Source organism: Talpa europaea (assembly GCF_964194135.1).
Source record: "Talpa europaea genome assembly, chromosome: 6".
NCBI lineage: Eukaryota > Metazoa > Chordata > Mammalia > Eulipotyphla > Talpidae > Talpa > Talpa europaea.
In genome coordinates this window covers 64,810,494-64,830,473 of record NC_140072.1, presented here as the reverse complement: position 1 = coordinate 64,830,473, position 19,980 = coordinate 64,810,494, and the positions used below count along the sequence as shown (strand labels likewise).

At 34.7% G+C, this 19,980-nt stretch overlaps 1 protein-coding gene across 1 annotated transcript in view; it reads right to left on the bottom strand.

The window, feature by feature from the left end:
- USP34 (ubiquitin specific peptidase 34) overlaps positions 1-19,980 on the bottom strand; it is a gene marked incomplete at both ends in the record, with an annotated part of 241,402 nt that overhangs the window by 19,726 nt on the left and 201,696 nt on the right. Inside the window, 14 exons of the mRNA XM_084235573.1 lie at positions 1,112-1,746; positions 6,346-6,493; positions 7,812-7,916; positions 8,670-8,714; positions 8,799-8,903; positions 8,986-9,034; positions 12,596-12,747; positions 14,347-14,421; positions 14,517-14,685; positions 14,996-15,081; positions 16,879-16,959; positions 19,586-19,651; positions 19,773-19,820; positions 19,903-19,978. Of these exons, the coding sequence (XP_084091699.1) occupies positions 1,112-1,746; positions 6,346-6,493; positions 7,812-7,916; positions 8,670-8,714; positions 8,799-8,903; positions 8,986-9,034; positions 12,596-12,747; positions 14,347-14,421; positions 14,517-14,685; positions 14,996-15,081; positions 16,879-16,959; positions 19,586-19,651; positions 19,773-19,820; positions 19,903-19,978 (1,840 nt within the window). The remainder of the gene's footprint in view (positions 1-1,111; positions 1,747-6,345; positions 6,494-7,811; positions 7,917-8,669; positions 8,715-8,798; positions 8,904-8,985; positions 9,035-12,595; positions 12,748-14,346; positions 14,422-14,516; positions 14,686-14,995; positions 15,082-16,878; positions 16,960-19,585; positions 19,652-19,772; positions 19,821-19,902; positions 19,979-19,980) is intronic.

The following is a 19,980-nucleotide window of genomic DNA, read 5'->3' as shown; positions in this document are numbered from 1 at the left end:
CATTCAGCATTTGTGAACAATGCACATCTTGTTTAGCAACTAATCTAATATTATTTATGTTAATGTGATAGAGGCTATTGAAATGTAGTAAAGACTGTCCTGACTTCAAAGTCAGACTCATTCTTTTCCTTTTGGGTTCCTATTGCCTTTGTTTTGAATCCTTTTAGTATTAAACATTCACCTTCCTTTATTACGGGCATTCTAACTTTTCTGATTAGAAATTGGGTTAATCCTTCTGGGAGAGAAAGTCTAAACAATTCACTAAATTGTATCTAAAGGACAGTTAAAGCCCTTTTTTTCAGTATTAAAAAGGAATGTAGTACCAAATTCAATGATACCAGCAGTTAAAAATACCATGATACCAGGGGATTGGGGGAAGCAAACATTGTTTAAAAATGAACAATGATGTTAAAAAAAAAAAAAGAAAAGAAAAAGAAAAAGAAAAAAGAAAAAAATATCATGATACCAACACTTTAAAATACCCTTTAGGATATTCATTTGACTGAACTTAATGCTTAGTGTCCTGAAAAAGGTCCTACTCCTCCACTTCTACCATCTTCCATATAGCAAACAACTTATCAAATTAGCAGTTTGTGACCTCTGACAACTGCTTGAAAAACTATTTTGCACTCTCCTTCCAATCCCCTTTGAAGATTTATACCATCTAGGTATAATGCTGAGTTTACATCAGAGAGTAGGAGGCAACAGGGAAAAGAAATGTTCAAGGATGTCAGCCTCACATGAAGGGGGAAATCTTTAATACGGAACATACAAATAGTCCACAGAGAAAAAGAGATTAGATTTAGAATGCATTTTCCTGTATTCGGAAAGACTCCTTAACCATATTATTCACTTGAATGTAGTGTGAGAAAAAAATACTAGAGCTAAGATAAAGTATTACCTAGAGTTTAGCAAAACAATCCAATAATAGATCTCAATAATATCTAAATAGTAAATACTTCCCTAAAGTTGTACCACAAAGCTTTTTTCATTACATACATAAGACTTTAAAAAATTATGTATTAAAATAGGTAAGTTTTATAGGTAAGGAAAAAACAGACATTTCCAATCAACTTGAGGATATAAATGTAAGAGTTCCAATTTTACTCACTCCAGGGTACTGGCTGGCATGTGGTGTAAGATTCTTAAAGGCCCACTGGATGTTCTGGTGAGAAGCCAATTGTCGTGTGAATGCAGGTGACTGTTCACAGCAGAGCCTCAGAATGCCGTAGTAGGCAGGCAGCATCCCACGGTTAAAAAGCACCACATCCTGATCATCATGGTCAGCAAGGATGTAATTGAAGGCAATGTTCTTGGTTACCACTGGGTTCTGAACAATAAGGCGGATATTCTCTGGACAGTCAGCACACACATTGTACCAAAATGAAAGCAAAGCCTGTTTATTGTGATTTGTAGCTATTGCTGGCTCAGAAAGTTTAGGCTGGAAAAGGTTCCACAAATCCATGAAATATGTGGAAAACATCAGCTTCTCAGTTTTGGAAATTAAACAGTAAGTCATAAAGCTAAAATAGGGCACTAGCTTTGTAGTGCCATGAACAGCAGCATCAACATAAAGTTTGGCTCTTGAGAGCAAACCAAGGAGCACGTTGTAGACCTGATGTAGGACTACTGTTGTGTCTGGACTGAGTGGAAGGTCACGGGTTGGGATGTGCAAAGACCTTGTTGACCGGAACATCTGGCGAAATGAATTGCTTGGTATAAGGGACACCAGAAGATAAGCTGCAGCTATAAAATGTAAAACAAAACTGTCAGATCCTTACAAGATATAAAATAGACTGAAGAGCAGTCATTAAACACAAAGCCACTCTTAGTTTTCTTAGTTTAACTTCCCTTTATAAGTTAAAATATATAAATTTAAGGGACATGAACACGTCTTTTAATATCTTTCTGCTCCACCATTGGCCCACAGAAAGATCCCAAGTTATGATGAAAACACACTCTGCCTTCTATTTTGTCACTGTATTTTTAAAGTGGCAACAACAATTACATTAGCTGAAACAATTTTTAAACATGTTTTGTTTAGCTTCTCAAATGTAAAATTTTCCTACCTGCTATATCATTTCTTCTCAGGAAGTAGTATGGCTTAATAGGAAGAACACAGCACTTGGAGCCAGAAAATATATTTACAGCTATCTAACAAATCATTTAATGTTTTAGGGTCTTAGTTTTCTTATAGTTTGCAAGCTAATGGTAAGCTATTTTGTAATAATTTACAGACAATAGTAAAATGTATTTACGTTAAACTATAATGATAGAAATGAGAATTTTTAATCAGAATTCCTTTGTATTAGATACACACACACACACACAATTACAGAACATAATGGAAAATATTTAAAAGTCTTCTAGATTAACTTTGTTCACAAAGAATACCCCCTTCAACATACCTAAAAAATGTTAAGTCTATGGTATTATTCTGAGACACTAACGATTCATTACTTGAGTCCACCTGTAAAAGCAGTTACTATGAACAAGGCATTGAGCTAGGTATTTTATAATGCTATCTTTTTTAACCTCCATAATGATCCTCTAGTGACAGAGCTGGAATTCAATTCCAGAATGTTCATTAGCTAATGATCCTAATGCCGTTCAATACAGAGCCTCCTCAAGGTCTCTAAAGTTAAAGGACATGTTTAACTCCATTATATAACTCTTTCAGTCGACCTATTAATTCTGTCTGCTGCTATTCTACCTATTGTTTGATAATTTCAATTGCACTGCCAATGGAAAAAAAGGTCTTCAAAATTAACTGTAATCTAAATTAAAGATTTGTTTCAAATTAAATTTTACTTGTGCATACTACTCCATTTCTACATATTTCTTCAACTAAATATAATTCTGGTCATTCTGTTTACAGTTAGGTTCAATTTTATATATTTTATTTTATTTTTTTTTAAAAGATTTGTTTTATTTATTTATTTATTTATTTATTTATACAAGCACTGGGTACAGTGAGAAGCGCGGGAGGGTGAGAGAACTCACCAGAGCCAGAACGGGGAGCAGAGCAGGCAGAAGGACCAAAGCACACCGCCGAGGGGAGCAGCGGGTGGCAGGAGAGGTCCGCGCCATGTGGGACCCTCCTCTGGGTGGCCGGGGAGCAGCCGGGGATCGAACCGGCACTGCAGAGGCTGCGGGCAGCTTCGCAACCCAGCGCTCAACCGCTGCGCCACCAGGGAGGCCCACAATTTTATATATTTTAAATGATAAAAATTGGCATATAAGTGTGACTTATCAATTTTTATAAAAAACTGCAATTGAGAAAAATAATTTGTGATAAAAAATTTATACAGTTTTAAGTTACATACTTTTACCTGAATATTATGAAAAAATTTCAGAAACAATAAAAGGTTGAAACAACTCAACTAAAGGTCCATGAGCCTACCACTTAAATTCTATGATGAACATTTTGTTTTATCACATACCTAACCATTTATTTTTTAAAAAGCTATTTGCTTTTAATAAAAAAAACTAATTCTGCTAGGGAGAAAATAACTTTTAAATTAAGTTTACCCTCTGAGGATAATTTGGGAGATCAATATGGAAGAACAGATCATCTTGCTAAAAACTGTCTTGCTCCAACTTGTAAGTTCCTTTGGTCTAGTTTTATACTATAGAGATCTTAAGACAAATCTACTTCCATTTTAATATGGCAACTCTTTGCCATATTACAGGTTTCCTTCATTATCCAAAAGTAGAATATTCCTATTTTGGTATCATGTTTTTCAGAGTCCGGGAATGCTCAAAAATTTTTCCTAATAAATTAATGGTAAAAAATCTGTATTTTAAGACAGCTATCACATCTCCATGTCTTTCCTCTAGACTAAACATTCTCATTCTTTAAAATTTTGTAGGATTTAGAAGTATTACTCTGTAGGCTTTCTTTTACACATATTACTTTCTTACTTTATATTTATTTACTTCAAATATCTTGGGTCCGCCTCTTTCAAGTTGTAGTATATCAAATGCACTTTTTCATATTACTTCAGTCCTCACTTTCAATTTTTAAATGATGCATTAAGTAAATAATAATTTAGTTCCTAGTTGAACATCCAGTCTCTAATTTTTTCACAACTATAAAATAATGCTACTAGGCATCATATAATGTCTGACTTACACTAGAATTCCTAAATGGTATTACTGAGTTAAAAAGGGCAAAACATTTTTAAGGCTCTTGTTACAGATTGCTCAAATGCCTTATGTAAGGGTTATATTAACTTACAATGTCACTGTTACATGAGAATATCACTTCCTCAGCGCTGTCATGAATATTAGTCAGTTAAAAAAACACTTTTATTTTGGTTCACTATAGATTTTTTCATTCTTTATGGGCAGGAGTCAGGACATGTATGTCAACCAGTATATCAATTGGCTCTTACAAATATCCCATTATGCGGGGTTAATTAAACTGGCAGGAAAAGCAAGTCTTTGAGCACAGTACCAATATGAATTCACATATACCCACCAATGAAAGGTATTTTCCCCAAATAAATGTTTTATTTTTTTAACAGGTAGAACACATAGTCCTTATATACCACCCCTCATCCCATTTTCCCTATTGTTAATATATATAACCATAGTATTGATACATTTATTGTGACTAAGGAACTAACACTGACACATTACTATTAACTAAATTACACACTTTCTGTTTCAATATTTTGCCCTGATGTTCTTTTCTTTAAATTCTAATCCCATCTGTGATGCACTACGCACTACATTTAGTTGTCATATCTCCTTAAGCTCCCTTCTTGCCTGTAACAGTTCCCCGGATTACCAGACTGAGGTATTTTTGTACAATATCCCTCAAATTGAGTTTGTCTGATATCTACTATGATTAGACTCAGTTCTTAGTTCTTTATTTTTTGGTACTACAAGATACTCCAGGCTCATCTTATATATTCCCAGCCCCAGCCCTAGAATCAACCATTTCTCCAAGCTGCTATGATTCCTTTTATTAGATAATGGTGGAAAGAAGTAAAGAGTTTTCTGGAGGGAGATCACACAGGTAAAGTGTCTTCTGAACTGCATTATATGCAGAGTGCACATTAACAATGTATCAGTGATAATGTTAACCTAACCACTTGTTGAGTAAATGCTTGTCAAATCTTTTCACTTAAAGTTACTGTCCTATAGCCCCCCCCCCCCGCCCCAATCCACTACTCTTTGAAAATAAATCACTAAGCTCACACCCAAGGAGTAAGTTCTGTCTTCTTGGGGGGAGACGGGGAGGAAGATATGTATCATATATCACATATATATGACACGTGTGCATGCGTGTGTATGTATAAATATATATATAAATTATTTGGAATTCTGTTTGGGGTATGTCTCTTACTTAACCAATCATCAGTATGGACTCATGGATATTTATCTTATACTTTGGGTTACAGTCCAGTGCCATTTTTTTTTTTTTTTAACTAAAATTATCCCAGCTTTGGTGGTCAGGAACTCTTTCAGGTTGGTTCTGTGTTCCTTTGATAGCCCCATCATTTTGTGGGTTGTTGTTGTTTTTTTTTTTTTTTTAATATTTCTTTACTTTCTGGTACTGTAAGATATTCCAGGCTCATCTTATACACTCCCAGCCCCAGTCCTAGAGTCAACCATTTCTCCAAGGTGCTATGATTCCTTTTATTAGAGAATGGTGGACAGAAAGATATTTGGGTATGTGATGTACTATTTGTTATGGAGTGTCACTGATTCTAGGTCTTCTCTGCAGCTAGCTAGGAAACGTGACTTTAATGATTAAATGACTAACGAAATCAAAAAAATTAATTTTTTGAATACTATCAAAACAGAAAACAGACTATATTTATGAGTGATTTTCTATTTTGTGAAATACCTTTTTGATATTTGTACACCTATCTTCCAAGTTCTTTGTTTATTCCCTTATGACAAGTTTACAATAAGGCTGATGATCATTTAGTTTCCATAATTTCAGTGATTATTTTTTCCTGGCTTGTTCTATGTCATTATTACTAGTTTACACAGCCATCTCAAGTTTCTTTTAAGGACTTTAAGATATAATTTTCTGACGCTTTACACTCTCATAATCTAAAAATGTTCTGTCACTCTTACCAAGCAAAGAAACAAAAATGGCAGTGGTGGTGATGCTACCCAAGAAAGGAAAGTTTCCTGTTGTTTAAAAACCACAAACATTGTCATAAATTTTCTAAATACTAACAGAACTTTGGCTTTTAAGAATACCTGCAAGAGCCTTTGCACTATACAACAATGGGCATATTGTGGTGACCTTAAGAACAAAACAAAAAGTAAAACCTTGGAACAGTAACAAATGGTTTGTTGAATTCTGAGTATTTGACTTACAAGTCCTGACTCTAGGATAATTGTGAGCCAAAAGAAACCTCTCCACCCAGTTTTCCATATTCTGTAGGACCCAGCTGTGCGCCAGTTTGTTTCGGGGTGTCTGCACTGCCAACCAATCCAGACACTGAGAAGGATTGTATTCAATCACCTACAAACAAAATGACAGAAACAGAATATAACACCAACTGAATGAGCAGTACTCTACTTACTTTTGATATATGCCATTAATTGTTTAAAAGATAGAACAGATTTTTGAAAACAAGAGCCTAAAATAAGTTCTACTCAGGCTTTTTTGCCATTTTATTTATTTATTTATTTATTTATTTATTTATTTATTTATTTACACACACACACAAAAAATATTTATTTATTTATTTATTTATACAAGCACTGGGTATAGTCAGAAGCGCAGGAGGGCGAGAGAATTCACCAGAGCCAGAGCGGGGAGCAGAGCAGGCAGAAGGACCAAAGTACACTGCGGAGGGGAGCAGCGGGCGGCAGGAAAGGTCTGCGCCCCATGCGGGACCCTCCTCCGGTGGCCAGGAAGCAGACAGGGATCGAACCGGCACTGCACAGGCTGCGGGCAGCTTCGCAACCCAGAGTTCAACCGCTGCGCCACCGGGGAGGCCCTTTTTTGCCATTTTAAAAGTTACTTATTGCTCCAACAGGATATGTTCAGTAAAAGCTACCATTAGTTTATAAAATAAAATTAAAACAATCAAGGTCTCTAATAGGATAAATATGAGAACCCAATGACTTTTAGATCTTGGTAAGCTTATATAAATTTATTTAAAAGTGCTTTTAATTCTTTAAAGTTTCTCATTTTTACTTTTCTTATTGCATGCCTAATGTGTTCCTGTAAATGAAAATGAAAAGTGGTTCACTGCACTGCTGTGGACATTTTTTCCAAGAGAAAAGGGATTCAAAGAAATCTGGAATAGGTATTAGAAAACTATGGCTCACTGAGTGATTCCAATTGAGACTATATGGCCTACAAAGCCTAAAACATTTACTATTTGGCTCATTACAAAAAAGTTTGCTTATCCCCGGTCTAGTGAGTATGGTTTTCCAAAGCTCACTAATGAGAAATTTTGTGACCTCAGCAATTCTGGAAGAAGTAGGTAGTACTTCCTCTCCCATGTCTATCAACTGCTGAAACAACTGGGCTTATAATTACACTGCTTTATGTAATCTTTTATTGAGGGTAGGGGAATAAAAAATTGTAATTGACTGAAGGCTTTTAATGACTCTGTAAGAAAGTCTTTAAACATCTTAGCAACTGACCAAGAACTCTTTCTTACCCCAAACTTTCTGTCTGAAATATCTCTTCTCCTTTTAACCTTTGATTTACTGAAGTCATTTTGGGGTAACTAATAAATTGTTATTTAAAATGGCACTCACTGATTGTATAATAAAGATGAAATACTTAGATAAGCAAGTACTGACACACCAGCTACACCACCTACCTCCCATATCCTCTGTAGAATGTAAGATGCAAAGGGAGGCATTCCTGGAGGCCCACCAGCAAACTCCATTAGCATAGTCAACAATTTAAAGAAAGGATTGGCTGCCTGTAAGACACATACATGACTGTGTATTTAGATTTAAACCCACCTCTTTCAGCTGAAAAGAAACACACAGAACTCTTCTATACATCACATTTAAATCCAGTGTGTTAGATTAGCTGAGCTCAGTACCATATCGCAAATGAACTCAGTACCACATTGCAACTAACATAAAGCAGCAGGATCAGCAGCAGGACTAGGTCAACCGCACTGGAGTCACATGTAACAAAACGTCATTTTTTGGGACATCAATATTAAAAGTATAATAAAAAATATTACTAATGAAACTAACATGTTAACCAAAAATTTAGACTAAAAGTTTCCTATAGCAACTTTTTATCTGAAGTATAATTTATATTAATATATGACAAGGAATATTAAAACACATGCAACATTTCCATTTACAAAAAATATATTCTTTTTCTTACATATTTAGCCACCTATAAAGTGCTTAGGTCAGTCTAATTTTACTTATGCACAATTAGGAAATGTGTATCAAATTAATCAATTTCAAAATTTAGTATTTAATGGCTCCCTAATATGTTGAACTTGTATATAAATGTATATTCAATTGGGAAAATTACATTTGTGATAACAGACATGAAGAGGTAATTCCATTTATCCAAATCACATTCTCAAGAAGAGGTTACTGTGATGTGGAGAATTCTTGAACTTTTCCCCCAGGAATAATAAGAAAGGATCATTTGAAAGAAATGTCAGTGTAGTTTTAAAAACATGAATTAACAATTGTCTACATACCTCTGGAGTCAATTTTGCTATTGATGTGAAAAGCATAGATACAATCTAAAAAAGAAAAAATGGGAATTTCAGAATTTAAAAAAAAAAACAAAAAACCAAAAAACTTTAAGACAGCTTCTCAGCACTTACATGTTCTGCAAGTCGATTATTGTATCGACATAGGCTGAAAATCAGATTACATGTTTGTCTTATATTGATGCCATCACGAATATGTTGAAATAAGAAGGGAAATCCCTGTTAAAAGCAAAGTTGCTTATTTAAGAGCTGTTACATTATTCTGTAATGATAAAATTGTCTAGTATAGAAAAGGTATTACCTTTCCTCCTGTTAATGCTGCCATGTCAGTCTGTGATAATGTCAAATGCCTGAAAGAAAACATTATTGGAAATAAGTTCTTCTATCTGCACCACTTTATACCTTATTTGCATCATGATATGCATGCCAATTGCAGATTCAGTTACAACCATACCAAAGTCACCATTATAAAATGACTCGAACTTTCTACTACCTGAACTTGCTTACTAAACATCTTTTGGACAAATTTTTCAAATTCCAAAATTGGTTCGTAAGTGCCAAATTTACTTTATTTCCATTTAATTAACTCCCTATTTTGGTATTACAATAGGTTGGCTGAGTTTTTTTTTTTTTTCATAAAAGCCTTCAAAATAAGACATACTTCTAAGAAGTGCAAAAGATTTTCACTTTAGTTTAAAATTATTGCTTATTTCTTTAACTTGTTATATAAAATTACACATATATAAGAGTAGTGTAGTATCTCACTGCTCAGCTCCAATTTACCAGTCATGCCCAGTCTTGTTTCATTTGCACCAACTCTTTTATTCATTCAATATGAATTATTCTGAAGTAATTCTAAATATTTTACATCTTAATCCATGTATCTCAGTATCTCTAATAAATTTCAAAGAGAACCACATTACTATTAAATGAATAATCCTTATTATCTAACAACACCAGTGTACACAAATTTCAAGTTGCTAAAAAAAAAAATTTTATAGTTGATTTGTTTGAATCAGAATCCAAAGAAAGTCTTGTTACAACTGGAATCTCTCACAGACTACTGTTTTTAATCTTGCAACTTCTCTGTTGAAGAAAATAGGTGATTTATTCTGTAAATTTTTCCAATTTGCTAAGTGTGGTTATGGTGTTTTAATATGTTTCTCCGTCCCTGTATTTCCTTTAAACAGGTAGGTAGATCTAGAGACTCGAGCAGATGTAGGTGTGACTAGTTTATAGCTGGAGATGTGGACTTTCATCAGGAAGCAGAGGAAGCACTCTGTTTTTGTAATGCTTTCAGTCAATTATGATCATTTCCTAGACCCATTATTTCATCTGGTATGTAAAATGTTGATATTCTCATCCCAGCATTCATTGCTCATTTATTAGCTCAAATACCTTTATGAAGACAAAATTCTTCTCAATTACCATGTGGTTACATGAGGTGCAATCCCTATAGTAAGATATCTGTTTGGTATTTTACCTAAGTTTTCAAATATATCAATTTGTTTTCCTAATATATTCCAAAGGCCGCCAATAAAATTTATTTTTACGGAATCATTATAAACTCATGGTTTTAAACATCCATGATGAGTTTAGTCCACCTGAGGTTGTCCCATCTATACCCAGTAGAAATTTCCTTAAATTGACTACTGAGTCCTTGAAGATGACCTCAGTCTTTGATAGCCCTTGTTTTCCAAAATGACAAAACACTCTAGGTTTCTCATTAATTTCTTGTGCAAGACCGGGAATTGCCATTTCCACAAGGAAACCTGATTATTTTTTCAGTGGGAAATGACTATCTAAAAACTACCATCTACTAAGGCCACACATTAATTTAGGGTTGGACAGGGTTTCTGAGTGTTTTCAGAAAATGGAGAGCATGTGGTAATTTTTTGTTTGCTTAAGACAAAATACACTATAAACTCCAGTATTTCCAAGTTCAAATGTAGCTTTAAAGAAGCTATGTAAAACCCTGCCATTTTATTTTTGTTTTGTTGAATATCTTAGTTCTAATGACAGCGACAATTACTTTTTTGCTTTAGTCCATAATATCATTTCAGAATAGTAATTACATTTATACTAACAATGATTACTAAAATAGTTTACGATAATTTTCTAATTCTTTCACGCACGCATATCACACTAGAAATTTACAATTAAATTAATGTGTTTTAAAGTCACTTGAATTCATTTCTCCCCAGTGGCTAAGCCACCAGTTCAATATATAGTTAGGCACATTTAGCATGCTACTAATTTATAAATACATAAAATATTTACATGATTCCAACGTTAAATCTACAAAACATGTATATTCATGGAGTAGAGCGTTCATTCCTATTCTCTCCCAACTTGTTTCTTGCTCCTCCAATCATAAGCAACTTTTTTCTTAAGTTTGTGATAGTCTTCGGGCCTCCCCGAAGTGGGTTGAGAGCTGCGCTGTGAAGCTGTCCGCAGCCTCTGCAGCATGAGTTCGATCCCCGGGCGGCCAGGGAGCAAGTCACATGGTGCGGCAGACCTCTCCTGCCTCGCCCGCTGCCCCCCTCAGCAGTGTCTTTCATCCGTCTGCCTCTTCTGCTTCCCCCCTCTCTGGTGAATTCTCTCACCCTCCCGCACCTCTGACTTGTATCCCAATTCTTGTATAAATAAATAAATCTTTTAAAAAATAAAATAAATTAAAAAGTTTGTGATAATCTTCAATTAAAAATGATACAATTCTTGATATTTATACTTATGTTATACAAAATGGTGTTAACACTAAATTAGTGAATACTGAATAACTGCTCGTAGGGAAATATACAATTAGGTAGGTTCCTGTGAGTCTCTGGGAATACCACTTGTCAACTGAACAACATGTTACCTACCTTGTTTTATGTGTGTTTCTATTTAAGGATACCTAAATTAATACACATTTGATTCATTAGCACTGAACTCACAGTGAACAGCACTATGCTCATACCTGAATGAGTTCATTTTTAACACATGTGTTTTCTCTCTAAAGCATTCTTGAGTTTAGGAACACTCAACACTAGACACCACATTTGACAACAATTTTTAAACAGCCAGGTCACCAATAAAAAATATAAATGTGGAAAACATATACTAGGAAAGACATTTGTTTACAACAAAAGAATTGGAACAAAAAAGCATGTTTGGATCATGTTTGGACCTCAGATGGGAAAACGTGTTGGGCAACTCAATTTTTTTCCCAGTCTTCACATACACATTCTGCAGTTCATAAAATGACTATAACTGCTCTATTATACTGATTTTGGGATTACAGATAAATTTTAGCAACCAGTCAAATATGTAAATCAAGATCCATGCGTAGTGAAGATTGGCTGTATATTCATACACACAAATCTCCCTCTCTTGCACTTTCCCTTTCTTAAAAAGTAGCATACTACATACATTTTCCTCTTTTTTCACTAATAGTTATCTTAATGGTTTCTCCATGATGTAAAGCTACAGTCCATAGTTTCCCCTTTGAAGCTAGAGGGTATTTTATTCTGCAGATGTTCTGTTTTTTTCAAGTACTCCCCCCCCCCCCAGGATGACATTTCTAGTGTTTTGACATTACAAACACTTCTTCAATAAATGCACTGCATGTACATATGACTAAATTTTGGAGACAGATTCCCAGAAGTGGGGTTTTTCGGTTAAAGGATGAATGCACATATTATTTTGCTACTGATTTTACTGAATAGTTCTTCAATGTATATTTCTAACATGATTCAGGAGCAAAAAGTTTTGGTACAAAGGATTGAAATACTTATGCCACAGAGCTGATAAACAGTGGTGTTATTTAAAAGAAACAACAAAATCTACTGAGTTAAGAATAGCAAAACAATTATATAACAGGAAGAAAATCAAATATGCTTTTAAGCATTTTGAATGTTGAGACTTTTCACCTTTCTGAGCGAGACTGTTCAACCAAAAGAGCAACTAAAGCTATCATCTTTTCAAGGGCAGCTGGCCTGTACTTTTCCTCTGCCAGAGAAAGAATATCTTCTTCCTCCTCCTCTTCTTCTCCTTCTTCCTCTGACAATACTTCAACTTGAGGCTAGAGAAGAACAAAATTTTAATATATTGGTTTTCACACTGTTAAGTTAATATCTTTACTGATTTATGTAGTTTTTCAGGGTACGTGATGGACGAAACATACATCAAGATCAATCTTTAAAAGTCACGACAGGGGCCTTTCTAGTGGCACAGGGGTTAAAGTCTCAGTGCTATCAAGCTATCACCAGCCACTATAGCATGGAGTTCAATCCCCGGGCAGGGAGCTGACCTACATGGTGCAGCAGACCAATGCTGTCTATCCGGCTGCTCCCCTCAGGAGTGTATTTCAGTAGCCCTGCCTGTCCTGCTCCTCACTCCGACTCTGGTGAATCCTTTCAGCCCCCACACCTCTGGCCTACACGCTAAAGCTTCAAAAAAAAAAAAAAAAAGTCATGACAATTTCAGACTTACCAGGCAGAAATGTAAAGAACAATGATTCTCAATACTCGGCCTATTCATTTACCTTACCTAAAGTGATATACCCTTTAATATTTTTTTTTCTAGTAGGAAAGCCTCATGGAAGACAAATTAGGATAGAGATTTATGTGAATATGATTAAACGGTATTTGCTATATAATAAAAATGCCAGTTACACTAACTCAGGAATCCTTATTCACAGTTTTCAGATAATCCAAGTAAGTATGTATTTCAAAGATAAATTCAGTTAGGCTTTGAAATTCAAGAGACTGAAAACACTTTATGATTTAACAAACCAAACAAAAGCAGTTTAAGCCAGTGACCATACATAATGGAATCAGATAATTTACAGTCCATGTTCTGAGAGACATTATATAGCATAGTGGTTAACAGTTTAGCTCAGGAGTGTGACCAAGGAGCAAAAAGCACAACTCATTGTGTTATAAAACAAGTTAACTTCTCTATGCTTTAAGTACTTCATCTGTAAGATGGAGATAACAATAGTACTTACATCTTGGGGTTGTTAAAGAAATTTAATTCAAGGGGGCCTTCCTGGTGGTTAAGCCTTAGCACTATCACTCTGACAGCCTGAATCAGATCCCTGTCCAGAGAGCTAACCCACATGGCACAGCAGACCTCTCCTGTCTTACCCACTGTTCCCCTTAGCAGTGTATTTTAGTAGATCTGCCTGTTCTGCTCTCCATTGTCTCTGGTGAATCCTCACACCCCTCAAACCTCTGGCCTACACCCCAGTTCTTCCATGCATAAATAAATAAATCTTTAAAAAAATTAATTCAAATAGACATGCTATAAAGTGTGGTCATTATAAACAAAAAAAATTCATGCAATACTTCAACATTATTAGTAGAGCAGCTATTTACATTTTTTGAAAACTCTGAAAAACCTAACGGCAGAGGCCTTTGAAAAATATAGCCAACAAAGAAATTCACCAAAATAGCAGACTATTAATTGATAGGACTCCAAAGTAGGTAGTGGTCATTTTGTCTAAATTTATTTGTTTTATTGTAGAGCCTTACCAGTGAAATAGCTCTATCTAAAAAAATAAATAAAAATTCTACCAAACTTAGACCCTGAGATATCCTTAAAAATATCCAATATCAGGGCTACAAGGGACTTAAAACATGACTTCTAAATTCCTGACAGGATACAGGATTATACTCACATTTTCAGGTCCTTTGGTTCCCATGTAAAAATGTACCATTGTAGATATGGCTTGCAATGAAAGCAAAAACTGGCTCTAAAAATAAAAATTTTGATTTAAAATGTAAAATAAAAACCAACTTTGAAATCTGAAAACAGATACATTTTGCCAGAAATAAATTAGAGTTTTACCTCTTCTTCACCCATTTTGGCGAATTCATAAAGGAAGGCAAAATACTCTGTAAGATGTTTACTGTGAGGTTTCACACCATGTTCCATAATTAATAACAAAGTTCTCACAAATCGAGTGACACATGAACGACCACCAATATCTTCTACTGAGGCATCCATATCATCCGAACTGAAATATATTTATGTTAAGAGAAAATATGAAGTTTAGGGAGAGTCTGGGAGAAGAGTTAATATATAAATACTTGTATCCCAATTATTTATAAAGGATTGTGGTTAGAGGAAGATCATCATAACAGCCTGTTTCCTCAGGCTGTTATTTATAAAGGATTGTGAAGATGCACTTTTAAAATAAAAGCTTTCCTTCTTTCACTACAGATTAAACAGAAGACCCTAAATATTTCAGTGTAAGTCTTAAAAAATACTTTATAGACAGGTCATCAAAAAGCTTAAAAATAAAATGTATGAAAGATAGTTCTTACCCATCTTCCATTCCTGGCTGTAGGTAGAGATGAGCATGCACAGGTCTTAGTCTCTGAATCACATGGATGCACAAACGCTGAAACATCTAATATAAATGAAAAAAAATCTCAGTTACAGATGGAATATGTAATACAAGTCAGGCTGAGAAATAACATTTGGTTTTAGAATAAGGGAAAAAAACAACAAACTATAGGTTTTGGTCACAGAGATTACTAAAAGCAAAGTTTCACAAAATCCTTTTAAGAGTGGAGAGAAAGAAAAAACGTAGCATCCATCTCTTTCAGAAGAGTAAGCACTACAGCTGTTTATCAGAGGATTAATGCCTAAGAAAATGAAAATGAACCTAGAATAAACATTGATAAATATGTTGGGAAATCTCTAAAATATGCAAATGACTAATAAGCAGAAGAAAAGATCTTCCATGTTATTAATTTTTAGGGAAATGCAAACCAAAACTGTAACAAGATACTACGTTACATCCACTAGAATGGCTAACATAAAAAAGACAATAATGAATGTTGAGGAGAAGATGTAGTGAAGTTAGAACTTCCCAAAGCTTCTAGTCGGAATGTAAACTGTTCAGACACTATGAAAAAGAGTTTGGTAGTTCCTAGAAGTGTTAAATACAGAGAGACTGCATGACTAAGCAAGTCTACTTCCAGGCATGTATTTTTAAAAATGGAAAACTTGTGTCCACACAAATGTTTGCATACAAGTGTATACCAGAACCTTATTCAAAATAGTCCAAAATGGAAACATGTCAAATATTCATAAACTGCTTAATAAGCCAAATGCAGTTTACCCATATAAATGGAATATGGAAGTATAGATGTAAAGTGTATACCAGAACCTTATTCAAAATAGCCCAAAATGGAAACATGTCAAATATTCATAAACTGCTCAATAAGCCAAACGCAGTTTACCCATATAAATGGAATATGGAAGTATAGATGTAAACTATAACTGGATAAACCTTGAAATTATTTTTAAACCAAATAAGTCATTCACAAAAAAACCTTGAAATTATTTTTAAACCAAAGAAATCATTCACAAAAAAACCTTGAAATTATTTTTAAAACAAATCATTCAAAAAAAAACCTCATCCTGTATGATTTCATTTATATGAAATGGTCAGAAGAGGCAAATCCATAGAGACAAAAAACAGATTAATGGTTGCTAGAGGCTGGAGAAAAGGGACAGGATATAATGGAGTGACTGCAAAAAGTGTTTCCTTCTGAAATACTATAAAATTAGACAGACGACATAAGCATAAGTTTGGGAATATACTAAAAACCACTAAATTTTACAAATTTAAAGGTTATGGTAATTTTTATGGCCTAAGTATTATATCTCAATAACTATGAAATAATATACTTCACATTAAATGTTTATTTTCCATCATGAGTGAATATGAAGAGATGTAATTTTTTCAATGATTTAAAGAAAACAAATTGATTTATGAGACAGGTTAGAATTGTCACAATAATGAATTATATACTATTTATTTAACTTTTAAAGTCATTACAGTATATTATGATAGTTAGACTATCGATACATCTGAAAAAGAATCAGAACAACTCATAAAGAAGCCAGAGTAGAAGCTGAGGAAACAGGCTGTTATGATGATCTTCCTCTAACCAGGAATTGTGCGGGATTTTAATCACTTGATTGGAAAGATAGTGGATTTGGCTAAAAGAGGCTGGTGAACATAGTAAAGTAATTTTTATTGACAAGAGAGCTAATGAAAACAGTAAAATGACTTTCATGGTAAGAGATCAATATTTTGAAACTACTTTTGATGTTGGATTAAAAAAACATCCACAGGCAAATTAAGAATAATTAGCTTGAAAGTCACTCCTTTTTCAAATAAATTTTTTCTTACCTGTCTCACGATTTGATTAGGGCATTTAATTAATATCTGCATTGGCCACCAGTCATCATCAGCCATGCGATCCAAAAACCACTGTAAGAAAATTCAACCTAAACTTAATGGGCTAAAAATCATACAAGTATTTTGTTTTCAGCAGATGCAGTTTTTTCAATTGTTAGAAAAGTCCAAAATTTAAAGTGCCTAGAATCATAGTGTCACCTCCTTATACAATTTCATGTATGCCCCTATGTAGGTCAAAACCTGTATGATGGCAACCTACAGTCCTAATCATACATAAATGGAAAACCATTTTCCTCTTAGGTTTCATAAAGATCACAGACTGCAGAATCTTTTGCTCCTGTTAAGATATGATCTGAATATGATTCATTTTCTTTCTGTATGTTTTCTTGGTAACAACAACAACAACAAAAAAAAACACTCAAAGAAATGTTAAGATAATATCCCACTAATTTCAAAATATCTATTAATCGCTATTTAACTTCTCTGCTAAATTGCACTACTGATTCATCCATACTCTGAATTACTGACAACTGTAGAGAATATTTAAATACTCCCCAAGGAAGTTCCAAACACTATAAAATTTTAGTGAAAAAACTAATGTGACAATTAAAAAAAAAAAAACAACTAATCAACCCTTCTGGATCTATCAAACAAAGCACAAAAAAATTGTGAAGCGGAACAGAGGAGCATGTTAACACCAGGAAGTTGCAACCAATAAAACACAAAAGTGGCAAGGAATGGGGGAAAAAAGTAAATGTTAAAGATGAAAGGAGATTTAAGAGACAAGAGCAAATGTCAACCTTGTTTGAATATTAAGTCAAACAAACTGAAAAAACTGACCAGACAATTAGAGAAAACTGAACAGAGAATGGGGTAAGAGATAATGTTAAGCAAACACAGTTCTAGTAGGAGTGAATGAAATCATGTGTTGTTTTTTTTTTTTTAAATTCTTATCTACTAGAGACACATACTGAGTGCTTATGCTTATCTTGCTTTAAGAAACTTCTGCTGTAAAAAGGTGTGGGGATAGGAATAGATGAAAACAAAAGAACTTTACCTCTTTAGTTACTAAGAGTTCACTGTATCTTTCTACTTTTGTGCATGGTTTTAATTTTTTTTGAAAGATTTATTTTACTTATGCATACAAAAACTGGGGTACAGGCCAGTGCTGGAGGTAAGAGGACTCACCAGAGAGAGTGGGGAGCAGAACAGGCAGATCTAGGGGAGCAGAACAGGCAGATCTACTGAAACACATTGCTGAGGAATAAGGGGGCAGTGGGCGAGACAGGAGAGATGTGCTGTGCCATGGGGGTTGCTCCCTGGCTGGCTGGGGATCGAACTCATGCTACAGTGGCTGCCAATAGTTTCACAGCACTCTCTTTAATCCCTGCACCACCAGGGAGGCCCACTTTTGTGCATGTTTTTAAGGGCTCATTATAAAGTTTTAAGAGGGTATGCCTTTGTGTTTGAAATTTACATTGATTATTTTCCTATTCCACTGCTACAAAACATAATCATATAACCTATATAAGAAATAAATGTTTCACAAATTTCATCTATTTCACACTACACTGCTATCTCCTGATGACTAGGAAGGCTATATCACACTGAGAGCTAATTAAAAATAATGATATTAAAATGGGAATTATGAGTAAGTGGTCTTTACCAGTGAACAATTTATCCTCAAGGATATGTGTCTCTTATAACACAATATAGGGAGAGGAAGGGATAAAACTGGACACAAACTGTTCTACTGGGAAATGCATGTTTTCTCAGAAGAAGAGAGATAAAAGTTTTTAGGTTCTTCCTGAATACAGTCAAAATCAATTAGACATATATGGTAATCTTTTGAATTTTCTAACAGAAAAATTTTCCCCTTCTAATACACATGGGAAGGGGAACTCAGATTTTAAATAACTTAAAAATCATTTTAGGGCCTCCCCGGTGGCACGGCGGTTGAGCGCTGGGTTGCGAAGCAGCCTGCGGCGTCTGCGGCGCCGGTTCGATCCCCGGCTGCTCCCCGGCCTCTGGGTGAGGGTCCCACATGGCACGCAGACCTCTCCTGTGGCCCGCTGCTCCCCTCAGCAGTGTACTTTGGTCCTTCTGCCTGCTCTGCTCCCCGCTCTGGCTCTGGTGAATTCTCTCACCCTCCCGCGCTTCTGACTGTACCCAGTGCTTGTATAAACAAAACAAACAAACAAATAAATAAATAAATAAACATGCCTCTATTAAATTAAAAAAAAATCATTTTATCAGTAGAAAGAATTTTAAATAATAAATTTTGGTCTTCCTGGTGGCACAAGGGGTTAAGATGCAACATATGAAGCTAACTGCAACCACCACAGCAGGAGTTAGATCCCCAGCCAGGGAGCAACCCACATGGCACATCAGACCTCTCCTGTCTTGCCCGCTGCTCCCCTCAGCAGTGTATTTCAGTCAGTCTGCCTATTCTGTTCCCTACTCTGTCTCTGGTGGATCCTCTCACTGCTCACACCTCTGGCCTGTACCTCCATTCTTGTATGTATAAATAAATAAAAATTTAAATAAATAACTTTCTCAGTTATCAAGAAATTTTAGGAACATGGGCTCTCTATGATTTATAATGGATGAAGCAATTTTGCTCTAGCATTTAAGAATAAGAGAAAACAAAACAAAAAAGTGGATCTTAAGCTATTGTTTATTAAATCATTCACCTCACCTCACAAGCTGCTTGACTATTATTAAATTGTTTGGTCAAGAGTTCAATCCACTGAAGCATTGTGGGCTAAAAAAAAGAAAAAGAAATACATCGATAAAGGCCAAATACTTCTAAGTCAGATAATAAAAACCAAAAAGTATCTGTTAAGTGACAAAAGATACAAAAATTCATAAAATGAAACACATACCTTTTCTTTTGAATGAATAAATGTCTCAAGGACAAAGGAAGTACTTAACTGTAAGACAAGATAAAGTTAAGTAAAGAAGATTTCATGATTGTAAAGTAGTCAATTTTGAAAAAAATTATCTAAGGATTACCTTTGCTGTCATTAAGGACACAGCTTTAGGATCTGGTAATGTACTGGGAATACAACTACACAACTGCCACATAAACCT